Genomic DNA, 17,289 nt, shown 5'->3' with positions numbered 1-17,289 from the left:
TAACACACACTAATATATTTCTACTTTTCACTCTATGAACGGACTCAAGTGGCAGATATTAACTTCCTCTTGGATCTGATGTAACAGTCTTCCCTCAGTTCTTTTCCACTGACTGATCATCCTTGAGTAGCTTCCTTTAGCTTCCTGTGTCTAAACATCAAGACTGATCTCTGGCTGTCTTATGGGCTGGTGGCACTGTTGGTATTGAATTAGAACAGAGTGTGATTGATCAATCGTTTGTGAGTTTGTGCGCGTGTGTGTGTGTGCACGTCTGTGTGGGTGAGGGAGAAAGCGAGTTTGTGCAATGCTACATGAGAAACCCTGGTGTGCAGAAAATGGTGCAACCTCCCAAAATTAAGGCAAACTTGTAAAGGCAGAATTTGGGAGCATAGTGTACAGAAAGGTATTTACACTGTACATGCACACAAGGACACATGCATGCCAACAGAAACACAAAAACAATATTGGTTTACAGAATAAAAAAAAAGATTTAATCGCGCACCAGTGCATGTGCAATGTGCATCATGTGGTATCCTAAAACTCATCACTGCTTCACTCTCTCTCCTTAACTGCTGGTTGATGAATTATGCAGTCAGATGTTTTAGAGCCGCAATAAGCAATTAGATTAGGCTGATGATGGCCTCAAATTCAGCAGCTGTTATCCTCGGGGATGTGGTGAATTACTCGTCTTAGCTGGCATGTTGACGAGGTTGGGAAAGTAAAAAAACAAAACTCAAACGGAGGTTTCTAAAATGGAAGCCGGCATGCGCTTTGAAACTCTTCGCTGTTTGCTTTGTGCATCTGCTTGCTTTAACACGTTTGTGCGCTTTCTACTCACTCTGGTCATTTTGTTTTTTTTAATTCTTTAATTTTTTTATGTTTTATGTGTTGAACAGTTAATTTTTTCCCACAACATAACTGCTACTCTGGGTTTGACATCCCTTTGGTTGTCTTTTATGTTCCTTTGGGTTTTCTGTTGCGTGTGTTTATTTTTTAATATTTGTAGGAGGCTTATTTATTTTGTTTTGTGTTCCCTCCTCCTTTTCCTCCTTTGTCTTTTTTCGTTGGATTCTCGACCCCTTCTTCTTCTTCTTCTTCTTCTTCCACGTTTTTCCTCTTCCTCTCCGTCACGGCTCCCTCTCTTATTGGTAGCTTATGTCCCTGTTAACGTCCCCCCACCAGCCCCCACCTGCCCCCCCAGCCTCATCCCCACCCTCACCCTCTGCTGTTCCCAACGACCCCCAGTCTCCCAAGCAGCACAAGGAGCCCCTCTCCCACCGCCTCAACGACTTCATGGCCTCCAAACCCAAAATGCACTGCCTCCGGAGCCTGAGGCGAGGGGTAAGTGTGTGTGTGTCCAAGCCAGCTTTGTGCCTGTGTTTGTGTGTCTGTACACCTGTACCTGAGCTGTGTGGCTGCTACACTGTATGAGTGAATAATCCAAAGACGTGCTGAGCTTCCTTGGATGGTCATGATGGCTACAGCATCATTATTACTTCTGTTGCCAGTAACCGATCAAGTGTAAGCAACGCGACCTCCAACAAGTGTCCCACCTTCACTCATACAGTGCTCAGCTTTTGTGCTTCTCTAGCATGCTTCTGTAGAGCATTACCATTACCTATTGACTCCATGGTATGTGTCCTACTCACCAACAGCCTCTTCATCTTGTCCCTTCATTCTTCAGATTAACTGTGCTCACAATGACAGTCCCTCTCTACCACCTTCCCCTTCTGACAGAAACTAAGGAGCCTAAGCAGTGTTGGCAGTAGCATGAAGACTGCACTTGCTCCCTGTGCTCTTCTCTGCAGTCTATGCTGGAGGCAGATTGTTTTGGGTTTTGCACGTGCTAGGAACCAAGAAGAAGGTTAAACCTTCAAGTATGAATCAAGCGATTGGTATGGTGGGAGAGTAAGTTTAGACAACTTCCTGAGGGATGGTTTTATCAGCACCTCTCCAGTGCCCTTGTGTGTGTCATCACAATTTCTGCTCTAAAGTCCAGTGCGTGTTTTGTAGAGATACAGGCGACAGTTGCTGGGGAAGGTCACAGCATGCTTTCCTGTCCTTTCTTACTTCACTCTCCAGTTGTCCGTGACCTCAGGAATGGGCTGTAACTCCCAATGTTCCTTCCGGACTCCACAAATATCGTTTTTTTGTTTATGCTCATAATTTGAAATGGGAGCAGTTCAGAGTAAAAACATTGGTTTGAATTGGTGCTAACATGACGTCTGAAAAGGCAAAAGAACAATGTGTTGCAGTAGTGCAGTGTGTGAGTATCGAAGAGGAAATGATTAAAATGAGGCAGTGCAGAGGGAAGTGCGTATTTTTTTCGAGCAGGTCTATCAGGAAGTGCATGTTTCTAAAAGCGGATGTGTTGCAACAGCTCATGAGAAGACTGATAAAAAGAGTTAAATCAGATGCATTGTTTTCAACTATGCACAGATTAAACTGAAGTTTGACCTTATTCTAACATTTCATGGTATAAGAAAAGCTGAATAAAGGTTTAAAGGTTAAAAGCTTTATCAGACTGGAAAGCCTTGTGGAGATCTTTAAATTCATCAGTACTGCTTTCCATTCCTAACGAGGGTGCATTGAATTGATCTGTAGGTGTTTTTACATCTAGTGGAAGTTTATTTTCTGTGTTTAGATGCTGGTTGATGTAGATTACCGTGTTAAAATAATGCTTTCTTTTTGGAATAAATCTAATAAAACATCAAAAATGTAGGTAACCATGGTAACAAGCACTTTATCACCATTTGGAGGTAAAAGGCTTATTTTCTCTTCCTTTTTCTTCTACTGTCTTTTCAAACTAGGGTCATCATCATAAGTCTGTAGGAAGTCTAAATATATTGGACTAATGTATGTGGTAATGTTAAGATGTGGTTTTGTGCGTGCCTGTGACCTCTCAGCAATGTTACTCACTGAATCAAAAAGTGGTATCGTGACAGAAGACAGTGCATGTGCAGAAGGCTTCGGAGAGCTAGAGTAGGGAGCTCACCATGTCATAATGGGAAAAGGTAATTTGCCTAAAGCCCTACGTGATAAAAACCATTTATCATTGCTTAATCCATCCATCCTTTTTGTGTTGCGTATATGGGTACACAGCATTTAATTTGATTCAGAAAATGCTTAACCTAAAAAGTAATATAATATACTAAATAATTACTTTCCCTTGGTTATTGTCTTGAAAAGACTCAAATGTAACTCCAGCATAATCCCTGTTTGAAAATCCACCAATAAAATCTCTTACAGTCACATTCTGTCATTACAGCTGTAGGAAAACAAATAAAATACACAAGTGTTGCTGTGACACCTCCCACAAGGGGAACACATTTAGGATTAGTGTAGTCGTGTCTGTGGGGGTGGGGTGTTGTGTCTCCGCGCAATGGCAGGATGTCTACACCTGCAGGAGAGCTTGTGTGCACTGCATATGAGATGTCTAATTCATCCCCAGTCACTGTATGTGTGCGTGCACGTGTGTTGCTTCTGAGAAAAAAGAAAATGCGTCTGTGTCTTGAGAGTCAAATTAAGGCAGTATACAGTGTAAGAGCTCAAGCACATCAGTGTTGTTTCCCAAGTTCTTATTGACAAAGCTTTATTCTCTCTGATGACCACACAGCAACAATCTCCGCGCTCTCTCATTTATCACAAAGAGCTAATGAAGAGGACTCTGGGCAGACCCACGTATGCTTTTGAAGCAAGGCAATATGTTGTAAGTGTGTGTGTGTGTGTGTGTGTGTGTGTGTGTGTGTGTGTGTGTGTGTGTGTGTGTGTGTGTTCAGCTTCAGTGAGCACCACACCAGATATGTGTGCGTGTGTGTGTGTGTGTGTGCGTGTGCGTGTGTGTGTGTGTGTGAGAGAGAGACAACAGGTGTGTATTTGGCGTGTATAAGCATTGAATAGTTGTGGATGTGTGTGATTAGTAAAAGCCATGTATAACACAGGCAGTAGCCTCATTAATAATTGTCTGAGGAAATTTTCACCATTAATGAAGCAAAACATGCTCACAAAGGAGGCTAGTGTCTGTGTTTGGCTCAGTATTGATCACATGGTTGTGACATGTGCAGAGTCGGAAGAATGATTTTAGAAAATGATGACTTCATCCCTCATCACATGTGCCAGCTTGGGGTCTGCTGTGTCTCGCAGCTGTTTCAGGGCTTCCCCACTGAGCATCTACAAGGGGTCAATTCACAAAGTGTCACAAGCACCTGAGGATGTGAGAGTTATAAGGACGCTATTTATGATACTGAGGAATTACCGCTCTTTACTTATTAAACCTCATGTGGCTGTATGACACGAGGTGCTGGTTACACTTTGGGTCTGGGTCCAGCTTACAGTACCCAGAATTTACCCCTCTGGGGCTTTCTTTGTGCTGGTGTGCCATAGTGCAGCAGTGTTATCTGTCTGTAATATAACTGTTGATCTGTGTCTGTCTCAAGAACAAATCTAAAACGCTCTTTACGGAAAGCTGCAGCTTTTAAGTGGTCCCATGATAAATCACACATAAACTTAGTAATAAAACAAACAGTTAGAGACATAAATGTAAAAATGAACAGCAGTTATTGACTCAAGCTGCTAATTTATAGGAAACCCACTAAACCGAAAGCAACCGACAGCAGAAAAGAAGTTATGCTGCTCGTCAGGTAGTGCTGAGAAATCCTGAAAGCCAGGCTGATGAGTGCAAACAGTTTTATTCAAAGGAAAACAAGTCCTCAATGCAATGATGAATGCAAAAGTCGAAGCTAGCTTAAAAGGCTAATTTTCACATTTTTTTCTGGCCTGTTGTTAGAAAGGGAGCATAAAATTGGAGTATAATGTGTCGTACAGAAGCAGACCAGCTTAGACTTTTTAGCTAATTATTCTATAAACATTTTAATTTCACAAAAACATCAAACATAGCTTTTATTTAGATTGTGAGAAAGAATATGAAAGGATCTTTTGGACCTTGATTCTTTCACTTCAGTTTTTATCAACTTTCAGTCAAAAATTTCTCTTTTTCATTTCCGGATACAAAGTCCATACCGGTGACAGAAGCAAAGGCCTGTGTCTTTGCTTGCACTTCTACAAAAGCAGTTTTTATACATGTGAAGGTGTGTGTGTGTGTGTGTGGGGGGGGGGGGGGGACACATAGCAATGACCATAAAAGGCCATTCACAGGTGGATGACTTGATTAGTGGATCTAAGTGAGTAGAGCTCCTCGGTGCACCAGCATGTGACCTTTTAACAGGATTACAAGTCATCTGCTCTGGCTCTACCAACCAGTTGTTGTTAACCTGCTCTGTTCTTTGTATTCAGAACCATATCCTCTCCAAAGTCCCTCGCCAAATTCTATCGCTGTTTTAATTTTTGGCTTTCACTGAGCCACTTGAGTTTGCAAAATTTAGAGACCCGTCTATTTCTAAGCTGTTCTTCACGAGTGTGAATATTTGGTTTCTGAAAGCATCTCTCCAGTTTGTCTGTGTACAGTATCTGCCTCCATGTCAACATATGGACCTGGTAATGTGGTAACATGCTTTTGGCGCCCTCTGCTGTGCCCTGTGTGTCATTGTGTAGGCAGCAGAGCGGGATCAAGAAGTAAAGGGTACATTGTCCTCTGTCGTCGTTGTCACTCTCCCTCTACTTCTTAATTTGCATCTGTCTTCCCTTAATTTTTCTCAGTGACTTCATGCTTTTGCAGTAAGTTGGCCTGTTAGCCAACTTTTCTTCCCATTTCTCATGAATTCATCATGTTAGAAATGTTAAACTTCACCACATGAAAAAAAAGAGCGGGGTCTTAGTAGCTAAAATAGTTTCTGATAGAGCTTTTTTGTAATTACACAGCTAGTATATAAATCAGATTCTTGCAGTTTTAACTACTTTACCCTCTTTTCCTTTTATGGTGAAGTCTGGCAGAGTAAAACATTATTATAAAAATCACGGAAACTATTTTTGTTGAAAGGAAAATAAAAAAAATGGCCGTAATATTCTCCTCATGTTGACTTTTATCTGTTGTCTGTTTCTCTCTCCTGCTCTTCGCCATTTTTCTCTCTTCTCCCCCCATGAAGCTTTCTCTCAAGCTGGTAAGCATGACCGTATAACTGCACGACCGTAGCGGCATGACCATAGCACGCATGTCACGTCGTCCCAGTAACACAGTCTTAATAACGTTCTGTACGCTGATATGTTTTTGGTGTGCTCTTTTTTTCTCATTTTATTTGTTTTGGATCTAATTTAATTATTAATTAAGTTTTGCTGTAACACAACAATGGACCTGAGACTCACGTCGCTGTCTCATTTTTGTGTTATGTTTGTTTGTTTGTTTTTATGTTGTGATTGTGTTCCCGTTTTGTCTCTCCCAAAATGTGTCTGTGGTCTCTGTGATGCAGATCACACTCAATTCCCACGTCCGGAATCTCATTGAGGTGATCAGATTTACTCTGTGTTTTATTTGTCTATCCTTTAGTCTGTCTCGTAGTCCTTCTTGTCTCAGCTGATTGTATGTCCCTGTAACATATACTAATTGCCGATCTGTAGAAAGCGAGCTCCTATCCTTACACTGCATGCCACTTCGGTTCCATTTATTGATTTATTGATATTTTTGTGTGTGGTTTGTAAATCTAACACTAGCGAGGATTTCCTCAAAACATAAGGATTAGTGAAATTGTTTAATACTTTTGGGAATCCTTTTCATATTTTGAAACATTCACTTTATGGTGTGTTAAGGGATAATAGTGATACACACTGGAAGTACTGGGAAACAGCTGTCCTGGCTTTATGCAGAAAAACCTAAAAGTTCTCTAACAGTACTTTATCTGTTTTACCTGTTTAAATATGTGGAGAAAAAAAACCCCAAAATGGACTAATTAGGTATTGGCAATAAGACGAGAAACTCATATCTGTTTTTAGGGCTAACTGGTATATCCCAGTTGGAGAAATGGCCTGCCTGCCTTGCCTGTGACTCGCCTTTAGTATCAAAGCGGATCAGAGAGAATCTCTTTGTGTTTCCGGCAAACAAAACTAAAAAGCTTTAAGTGGATAATTAAGCAAAATTCATTTTCAAAAATCCACATGAGTCTGAGTCGTGTCTCTCCATGTTGCTTTGTAAGTTGCTTTGCACAGGGGGGAGTGTTGATGGGATGGTGCATAGCTTCAAAGAAGAAGTAGTTGATGTAACATAACATCAGAGTATCGCCCTTCATGCAAGGCAGAAAGGAGGAGATCTTCCCCTCTGGACAGCCGTTTCCCTGTCCTTCCAGTCTTTATGTTAAGCATATTTGTACAGACATGAGTTTCTTTTCTGAAAAGAAAGTCAACAAGTGCATTTTCGCAAATTTTAAACAGTTTAAATTTTTTTTTAAATGTTGACATTTTACAGCATATGCTTGGTTTGTTTTTGTACGTCAGTGCCTGAGTCAAATAAGACTGATCAGTTTGAACTTCAACTTCAACTAAACTTCAACTTTATTGACTACAACATCAAGTTACTAAATGCCTGCATATAGTTTTAGTTTGTTTATTGATTAAATTTAATCACGTAGAATAAATTTACATTTAGATCGTAGTGCCTCACTAGTCTGAGGATACGTGGATACGTAAACACTAATGAGTCATTTCTGTACTGTGATGTTTCACTGATACGAGAGCATGACATGCCTGCATGCTGACTGACAGATCTTTGTTGTGTTGCATGCCTTTAAGTGTTGCATGCTGATACGGGGAGAAGGGGTAAGGTTGCCGTGGTAACTATCTGGCTCATGTGATGTGAATCCTGACCTCCAGGCTGTAGATCCAGCATTTATTTCCTGTGGTGCCACTGTGACCCATCTCAATGAGATCCAATCACAGGCCTTGACCTCTTCAGTCCACACAGTTCAAAGATTTTCTGCCGATATGTCACTATTTTCGTTCTTTTTTTCCAGCTAATCATAAACTCACTGAACCACAATGCTGCCCCAAATGGAGTAACAATATAAAACAAAGGCCTCATTGCATCTTATTGCGAAATCCTATCATTAAAACCTATGGATAGTCAATTGTTTTTAAACAACAACAGTAGCTTGAACGCAGTATATATATATATATAGGGTCCAAAAAATTAAACCATGTATCAAGTAAGCTGTACTGCAGTACCAACATTTCTGAGTTATTCCAAGACTTACAGAAGCAGCTAGTTAATTACCTTATCCTTACTGATCAATTTATTTATTAGTTTTGATGCTTTGTTTACAGATGTTTACAGAAAGTCTGAGAGGCAGTGGAGCAGCATGACTCATTCTATTCAGTATTACAGTCTCAGCAGGAAACATGACTCCTGTCAAGCAAACCTCTTGCAGCTCATATAACCTTCATTTTAAGAAAGAGCCGTTCCTGTCAGAGAACAGATCCATTAGCTAGCTGACCCTGAAACACTATATGCAATGAAAGGATGTGGCCAAAACTTTATTACATTTCCGTTGCATTTACAGAGCTCTAAATTAGGTGTGGCGACTGAATAGGTGAAAGGCCTCAAGTCTACAGAGCTAAACATCCTAAATATCACAGAGTGTGTTAGAGAGCGGCTGCAGTATCTCCTTCAGTGATTCAGTTAAAGCCTAACAGGAACTCCATTTATTTACCCTGATACCCATTTATCCCTGAGTCTTGTTTCACAGGGTTAAAAAAAAAAATAGAAAAAACCCCCAAAACAGAGAGAGATACTGCACCTATCAAAAACTGATTCCTGCTAAGGCACAAAAAGGATCACTGAAGTTGGTTATTTTCTTTGAGTTTTTAAAAAAGTTTCCATGGTGTGATTTTTTTTTTTCAGGGTTCTGTACCGGAGGACTTCAGTCACCTGCCGCCAGAGCAGAGGAGGAAGAAGCTGCAGGGCAAGATCGATGAGCTGAGTAAAGACATACAAAAAGAAATGGACCAGAGGTATTCAGAGGGGTTTTAATCTAGCGTTATAAATCTTTCCATTCTGTTCTGAAGCCTCAAAGACTTACAAATACTTGCTCTTCCAGAGATGCTTTGACTAAGATGAAAGACGTGTATATAAAGAACCCTCAGATGGGAGACCCGGCCAGTGTGGACCCCCGGCTAACAGAAATAGGTCAAAACATTGAGAAGCTCCAGTCTGAAGTACAGAAATTTGAGGTAAGTTCAGTGTCTGTCTGAGCCCCTATTCCTTTTTGAGTGTTAATGTTGGCAAGGCTGTGTTGTTTGGTTTATCTGAAACAGTAAATAATGAGGAGCTCAGACACACATCTCCAGCTGGGGTAATTCCAAAGAAGACTGTCGCTTATCCATATTAGGAGAAGATGCAAGGCAGCTGCAGGGATTGGCTGCATGTTCCATGTTCTCTGTGCAGAGAGAGAAGTCCCAGAACAATGGCCTGGTTTAACCGTGTAAATAATTGGGGGAAATGCAAGGATGAGGTGTTCGTTCTGTGCTAGGTCCTTGCCGAATGTAAAGTTATCACAGATAAAAAGAATTCCTCAAGTTGTCATTCGTCCAAATTGTCATGTAATAAAAATGAAAAGCTAGAGCCAAATAATGATTGCGTGTGTTTCAGGGCTGGTTAGCAGAGGTGGAGGAGAGGATGCCGTCTAAGAGTGATTCACACCGGAAAAGCGGACTCTATGAGACCCAGAATAGCACAACAGTGAGCAACAACTGTGCACAGGACAGAGAGAGGTATGGTATACTTTGGCAAAAAGCAGCCACAGAACCCAGAGTTTGTAACACACATGACTTTTTGGGAAGAAATCGATGTGTGTTTTCACAGTATATTTACTGTGTGTGTGTTGGCCCCTGAGCAGCCCGGATGGCAGCTACACAGAGGAGCAGAATTCAGAGGTTCAGGTCAAAGCCCAACCCATCCCCACCCCAACCACCACGACGGAGTTCGATGACGAGTTTGATGATGAGGAGGTCCTGCCTACCATCGGCACCTGCAAAGCCTTGTATCCCTTCGAAGGTAACTGCAGCCACATTGGTTTAAAATAAAAACGGTCAATGTAAGTATGAAGCCTGCTCGTTGGCTGGTGGCTGCTGCTGAGGTCCCGTTATTTCTGGAAATAAGCTGAACCTGAGTCTGATGGAAAACGGGTGGAGGAGTTTGTTTCCTCTGAATGAGGAGGAGGAGTAGGGATGCGATCTTTGTGTTCAAATGTGTGGAGGAGTATGAATAAAAATACACTCATTTCTCAGTTGCACTATTTCAAAATCAAATTTGGAAAATTATTCAAAGCTGCTAAACATAAAGCTCAGTGCATATAAAGAGGCGGTAAAGATCTATCTTACTTTAGCTGTAGCGATTGCTGGGTTAACGGTGAAATTGTGGTTCATTGTATAGGTTAAACTAGTTTTTCAGTTGTTTTTCAGTTTTTCAGACCTTTGATGAGTCATAATCATGAATATTAGAATAGCAGTAATAAAGTAATTCTGTAATACTGCAGTCATTCAGTCATTCTGGAGGGTTTTTCTTTCAGCAAGGCTACATAACCAAATGCTACCCGCCCTACTGGCAACAAGAAATGAGAGAAAAGTCCCAGGAATAACCCCAGTCCCTACTGTTGCAGATTACAGTCACGTAAATGAATTACAGTTACACATATTTCCAGAGAGCTCACCGCCCTGTATACCTTGTGTTTTGGCATAAAACCTTCATACTCAAACATTTGTTCAAAAGTAAAAAAGGAGTGTACTCTCAAAAAAGCAATTTGATTACAGATAAGGTTTCCACGTAATTGTGTTACGCAAGTGCAGCGTAAAAGATTAAACTTACTGGAATCTGGTCTATTGAGATCTACTTGAGCAAAGCACAACCTTTAACAAAGCAGCAAAGTTTAACCACATAACGACATCACAAAAAACAAATAAACTGTAACACAATAACGTTCATCTTGGAGTTGTATTCCCTTAATTATCTGGTTATGGTTTTTTGTAGGGCCTCAAACATCTTGGCTCCCCAACCCCAGCCCCCCAGCTCCAAAACTGAATAAGAGGGGCTTACACTGAGTAACACTTTCCTAACTAATGTATCCATAAATGTTTACTTTTCAGAAATAGATTAAATTTAGAATTTCTGTTAAAATGGGTGGATCACATGAAGCACTACTAATTGTTAAAACTACCTGTGCTTATTCATATATGTTGACTCAGGACATGTTAAAGTGCCTGTGGAGTTTCTACAAGTAGTCTTTGACCATATCCCTGCTGTACAGCATCTGGTTTTGCTTCCTCTTTTCTTGCATCTCTGATTTTCAAAGTGCGCTACTAATCAACATGGTTCCTATTAATATACAAAGCCAGCGTTCTTATCTTCTGTTGGTTTGCGGCTGTTCTCTCCTGCAGGTCACAATGAGGGCACCATCTCCGTGGCTGAGGGTGAGCTGTTGTACGTCATAGAAGAAGACAAAGGAGATGGCTGGACACGCGTGCGGAGGAACGAGGATGAGGAAGGATACGTGCCCACATCCTACGTTGAAGTGTTTTTGGAAACGAATGCCAAAGGTGCTATGACATACATTTAACTCAGCAAGTTCTTGCTATGACAGTTTTTGTTACTCTGTATTCCATTCACGTGCTGAACGAGTGGGGCAAGTTACAGAGATTATAGATGCTAGTTCAGACACACACACACACACACACACACACAGACACTTCACGCCGCTCCACAAAGAAGGAGCAATCGGATTTGTCCATTGTGCCTCATAACAGTTGGAAAAGTTGTTTCTGGTAGCGTGAGCTGTGCCAATCAGATATCATGTCTAAGAAGTGTTTGAGGTGAAGCCTCTCTTATTCACGGCAGTGCCACCTAGTGGTCATTGAAAATAAAACATGGCACACTCAAAGCTCATGATTGCGCAAATCAGCACCTAACAGTGATCACCTGTATATTTGAGACATTCACTATTTGATTTTCTTTTAGGTTTTAAAATGTTGAATAACAATATTCTACTCAAATAAAAACACTGTTAATTAAGACTTTGAGCCAGAACTGTGGCCAAAGCTGAATCTGTGTGGTGATAAATCAGCTGAGTGAATGTAAGCACCATGTGAAGAGGCAGTGACCATCAACTCAAAGTTACATTTTTAGACGTTATTGTGTTTTGGTCACTTGACGTACCTAAAAAGAAAGAATGCTCAATGTGCAATCAAGCAAATGTAATTTAAATCAGCTGTACAGTATGAAGACATATCAAGAGATATTTTTGTAGGTTAAACTAGATTAAAAATCATGCTGCTGCCTCTCAAGTGTTGCATGCTCTAGATAAATTACAGTGTTGTTACAACGAGAACAAGTTATTTTCCCCTGTAAGGGGTCATTTTTTAAAATATTGTCCAGTTTAATAACATTAATAGCCGCCTTATAATGGTTCCTTTTTCTAAATTCACCTTTTGATAATGACAGTATTGGGCTGTTCTGGTCCTTTTTTGCAGGCCAGTGGTAAAAGAATAAAGGACTGAAGTATTAGCTGAAGTAAACTATGTATGGTGAGGCTGAGCTGGGATATGGAGCTGGTCATGACTCTAAAGCTTTGTGGTTTGTTTGCATCGGTCTCTGAAGTGTTTACACTAAAAGCATGGTGTGTGTAGCCTCTAGGTCGTTTCACTGCTCTGTTACTCTTTTCCAAGATCAGGGCTCTCTCAAAAATCATACCAGAGCCTTTGTTTAACTCTCACTCTTTTAAAGACACAACTCACCTCAAAATAGAATTTACACATTTTTCCTCTGGCCTCTAGTGCTATTTTCTTACTGTGCAACTACATCCACTAACTGTAAAAACCATGCAGCTAGCTAACATTAGCAGAGGGGGGCACCATTGATGTAAATGGTAAATCGCCTGTATTTGTATAGCGCTTTACCCCAAAATGCTTTACACTACATTCAGTCATCCACCCATTCACACACTGGTGATGGCAAGCTACATTGTAGCTACAGCCACAGCTGCACTGACAGAGGCGAGGCTGCCAGGCACTGGCGCCACCGTGCCCTCTGACCACCACCAGTAGGGTGAAGTGTCTTGCCTAAGAACACAACGACCGAGACTGTCCGAGCTCGAACCGGCAACCTTCCGATTACAAGACGAACTACTAACTCCTGAGCCACGATCGTACATGCTGTCACTCTGCTATGAATGCCCAGTGAGACAGTTTAGGTAAACAGGTTTTACATAAATCTGCTCGCATCAAAACAGTCTAGATCAGGGATGACAAAAGCATTTCACACTGTGGACCACATATAGCTGCATACCCATTCTACTCCTCTTTCTGTAAGTGTAAAAAAAGTCAAATTAAACATTTAAACTTTGAGATATCTTAATATAATTTTTTTAAATAAGGTGCAATTTCAACGGGACATCTCAGTTTTTTGTACATAATAAAGAAAAGCTGCTGTAGTAAATGACAGAAATCTGTTAGAATGACTCTTTGGGCTTAAATGGTAAGAAACAAATTACAGAAAAAGTTTTAGGTGTAGCACATTGGCTGCCCTGTAATTAATAGCATTTTTCTTTTGTTAATTCACAGAAAATACCTTTTTTTTTTTTTTACTGTATACACATTAAAAAAAACCCCAAAAAAAAACCGTTTCTGTCATTTCATTTTTTTTCTATAACCTAATTACTTTAGTGTAGTGTGAATAGTTATAGGCTGTTTTTTATCATTAAAGATTAAGCTGGAAAACTTATAAAGAAATTTCCAAAGCTGTCCAGTGGGCCTGGTTAGGAGTCTTTGCCAGGCCGATTCTGGACCCTTGGTCTTATGTTTGACACCACAGATCTAAAAATAGTACTACAGGCCAGATATAGTATGATTTTGGGAGTTGGAGGGTCCCTTGTATCAGTTTTGAAGATTTGTTACAGCCATAGCATGGCCGTATGTGCGAGGTGTAACTCTACATCAGGTTTAAAACACAGAAATTGTGAAATTTGGTGTGTGCTGTGGCGTTTGTGGGAGTTTTATCGTAACAGGATTACAGCGTGTTGTGATAGTACAGCCATTTCATTCTAACATGCATTCAAGCCCAGTGGTTTTAGTTAAACAGATGCATGTTTGTGTTAATTCAGGTCGTACAACACACGTCTTTCTTGGAGATACAGTAGTAGTACCAGTTTAATGTAGTCTCATATTTAATGCAATGACCTCCTCTCCATATCTGAATATATGGGTTGGTCTTCACTTCTTTTTAAAGCTAACTCTTCTTTTTGTTATTTTTTGTTGTTTGTATTTTCCTTTTTGAATTACAGATTCCTAAAAGTGTGAGGCTGGCTGAGGAATGGCAGGGCAAGCAGCCTCGGAGAAACCACCACGTTCCTCACATGCTCACAGAGTCAGAGAGAAAGATGACCTGAGTCTAAAAGAAAGAGAGACGGCCGATTAGAACGCATCTGAATTTTCCAAACAAACAAACAAAAAGAAAAAGTTTAGACAGAACGCATCGAAAATTTAGTGCTCATAACTTCTCCATTTTTAACCCCCATTCAGCAGTCACAGCCGCAGTACACAAACGGCTTTATGTTGTTTGCAGCAACGCTTTGCTTTTTAATGAAACTAACTGCTCGCACCATGTGCGGTCATGACTGAGGCTGCTGGCTTCCCTGGCTCTGCCACTTCTCTTTTTTCCTTCCCTTTGCCCTGTGACACACAAACACACACACATACATGAAGGAGGGTGTGGTCAGAGACAGGACAGAGACAGGACAGAGACCGACAGGAGCGGACGGACAGAAGAAGCAGGTGGATGAAACGCTCGCTCGCTCACTGACTCGAGACAGAATCATCCCAGCTTCATCTGACGCCACAAGATGCTCATACTCACGCCTTCCACTTGAATCAGCTCTGTATTTGCAGGTTTCACTTAACTGGAATCAGAAGAACTGAAGGTGCTAATCATCTGTCTTTGTCTCCTGTGCTTCTCATGTACGTTCGTTTGATCTCAGTGGTCGTTGGTCTTTTGTGTCACAGTTTCCACTTTCCTCCTCACCAAGATCACTTCCACATATCCAGGACCAGCTGAAGGGGCAGAACTCTAGATGATGGTGTCATCCACCATCCATACCATCCAGCCATTTCTTGTTCTGTCACTGGTGCCTGTTCCTCTCTCTGGCCACACCTCACCCCCTTCCTCACCTCCACAGCCCTTCCCCCCTCCCTCAGGCTATGGCGGCTCAGGCTAGCTCCCTTGGCTGCTTTAAGCCTTTTTTTGTTTTTTCTTTTCTTTTGCAACAGCTCGGGGGGCGGGGGTCCCTCAGCATTGTGGTGTGCTGCATGCTTGCCCTGTCTTCCTCCTCGCCCCTGTGCTGGCGGGTTGGAGGAGGCGGTGGGGGTGTTAAGCCTGCTTACGCCCCTTCCCTCCAGCCTTTAAGTTCAGTTAACCCTCATTGCCTAGTCATACTGTTTGAATTAACCTGAATGCTATTGTTTGGGTTTGGTGCCTGTGGGTCTTTTTTTTTCTTCTTTTTTTTTTAAATTACGTACATGTTTTTTCAGTCATCTGTTCAGAAAGCATGTTTCCCTGTTTTTAACAGAAAGTAAGTGATCTCAAATTTGTGTAGTTTAATCACAAAAAAGGACGATAGGAACCCAAAGTGTCATTATGTTTTTTCTTTTTTTCTTTTTTCCTGAATGATCTCATGCATAGATAGGTCAAGGTTATTTTGTTTTTTTTGTAAGTACAGTACGTATGAGAAGTGTTAGTTTGCTATGTTTTGATCAGAGTGTCTAATGCAAGTTGTTAGTTTAAAGTTAATCACCTTGTGGAAGTGGCTCCACTTGGTCCAAGCAGCACCCAAAAATGAAACCTATGAAGATATGAGTTACACCCGATGTTTGTAACAAGCTCCACCTACTGTCTACTGTATATGAAAATATACTGTGATCGTTTTCCTGTGAGTTTTTGACTGAAATGTGACAACACGCCGATCATCACCCGTTTTGGGCCTTAACAGGTTTCACTGAGAGGAGGAACGATGCTGACGTTCGCTGTGGTATGGTGAGGAGACGAAGATGTGATTATCTCGAGGGGGCAAATTTCTAATCATGAAACTGTCAGGGTAGAGAAATGATGTCCACTGATTCCCCCTGCTCAATGGCACATAATGCACGTGATTTTTAACATTTTTGTTTCATATATGACGAGTGAAGATTCTCTTTTTCTTCCTTTTTTTTCCTCTCTTCTTTTTTTAAAGCTGGAATGATATGTTGTTGCTTATTGTACCTGAATGGGACTAAAATCCCTTAACTGCAAACGTGAGTAACCGTTACATTGTTTTTATGTTTTGGATGAAGCCATCGTATATTTGTCTAATGCAGAATTTTATGAACACTCCCCGTGTGGAGGAATGATGGACGTACTGATCATTTGGACTGCCGATGTAAGGAATGATCAAATCCCTGCTGAATCAAATACCACGTTTGCTTTTGCCCCTCTCATCGCTTCACACATCACGGTGATCAAACAATGTCTGGCAAATGATACGATTAAATCCGATGAGGCAGCAGTAGCTTTAGGGCAGGCTTTGCTCTGACACGAGACCACCACAAACCTTTTCTGTCGATGCCCCAGAATAACTCGCGTGTACAGTGGAAATGGCGTGATGGAATTAGAGAAAATATATATGAGTATATAAATAAAGTTTAAAAGGAAAACATCTATTTTAACTATGGAGAGTCTTACCATTACTTTATCTGCTTTGCAAAGTAAGACTTCTTTTCCTTTGTAAGGTCTACCAGATGGTGTGTTTTTGCACTTTTTCGTTTGTGTTCCATTCGGTAGGCCATGCTTGTGTTTTGGAGCACTGAATACTTTGTATTGTGTTTACTGTGCCAATTAAATATGCCTGGAGAGTAAACGGTGTATTGTCTGCTTGTTTTTCTTCTCTCGATGAGCCACAAAAGTCACATCAATCACCATTAACTGCATCAGCAACTTAAACCATAAAACACAATGTGAATGGAGACAGATAAAGTGTGATGGCAGGGCTTTATGATTTAATTACTCTTAACACAGACCACTTGTAACACACTTTGTTTTATAACTAAAGATTCTTTTTGTCATTTTTATACTCATGTTTTAATAATTTAGCCCATTAAAATGATGCAAGGATAAAAAATGACAAAAGCATTACAAGTTGTGAGGGCAAAGAATGACTTGCTCATATTTCTTCTTTGTTGGAACAACAATCCAAATGTGAAACCAGTTAACTGACTTTTTCTTACTCTGCTTTTCACCATACAAATGTGGATAATTTATTATATTATTAGTCATTAGTCATTTTAATGAATACATCAACCATTCCTATGATTAAAGGCACAACATTTGGATTT

At 40.8% G+C, this 17,289-nt stretch overlaps 1 protein-coding gene across 24 annotated transcripts in view; it reads left to right on the top strand.

Annotated features, from left to right (window-relative positions):
* LOC102291795 (formin-binding protein 1) overlaps window positions 1-16,819 on the top strand; it is a 54,791-nt gene extending 37,972 nt beyond the window's left edge. For 6 of the 24 annotated variants that reach the window (XM_014332073.2, XM_042218803.1, XM_014332065.2 and 3 more), the window contains 9 exons: window positions 1,153-1,341; window positions 3,617-3,709; window positions 6,042-6,056; window positions 6,363-6,398; window positions 8,783-8,892; window positions 8,979-9,111; window positions 9,530-9,651; window positions 9,765-9,934; window positions 11,314-12,907. In XM_014332073.2, the coding sequence (XP_014187559.1) occupies window positions 1,153-1,341; window positions 3,617-3,709; window positions 6,042-6,056; window positions 6,363-6,398; window positions 8,783-8,892; window positions 8,979-9,111; window positions 9,530-9,651; window positions 9,765-9,934; window positions 11,314-11,492 (1,047 nt within the window). In that variant the 3' untranslated portion in view covers window positions 11,493-12,907. Of the gene's footprint in view, window positions 1-1,152; window positions 1,342-3,616; window positions 3,710-6,041; window positions 6,057-6,362; window positions 6,399-8,782; window positions 8,893-8,978; window positions 9,112-9,529; window positions 9,652-9,764; window positions 9,935-11,313; window positions 12,908-14,210 lie in introns of those variants that run through there. The other 18 variants (XM_005917197.3, XM_014332074.2, XM_005917207.3 and 15 more) reach the window with 16 other exon arrangements.
* The last annotated feature ends 470 nt before the right edge of the window (window positions 16,820-17,289 follow it).

Source organism: Haplochromis burtoni, unplaced genomic scaffold (assembly GCF_018398535.1).
Source record: "Haplochromis burtoni strain Fernald_Lab_line unplaced genomic scaffold, NCSU_Asbu1 Contig_23, whole genome shotgun sequence".
Taxonomy (NCBI): Eukaryota; Metazoa; Chordata; class Actinopteri; order Cichliformes; family Cichlidae; genus Haplochromis; species Haplochromis burtoni.
This window is presented reverse-complemented; position numbering and strand designations above follow the sequence as displayed.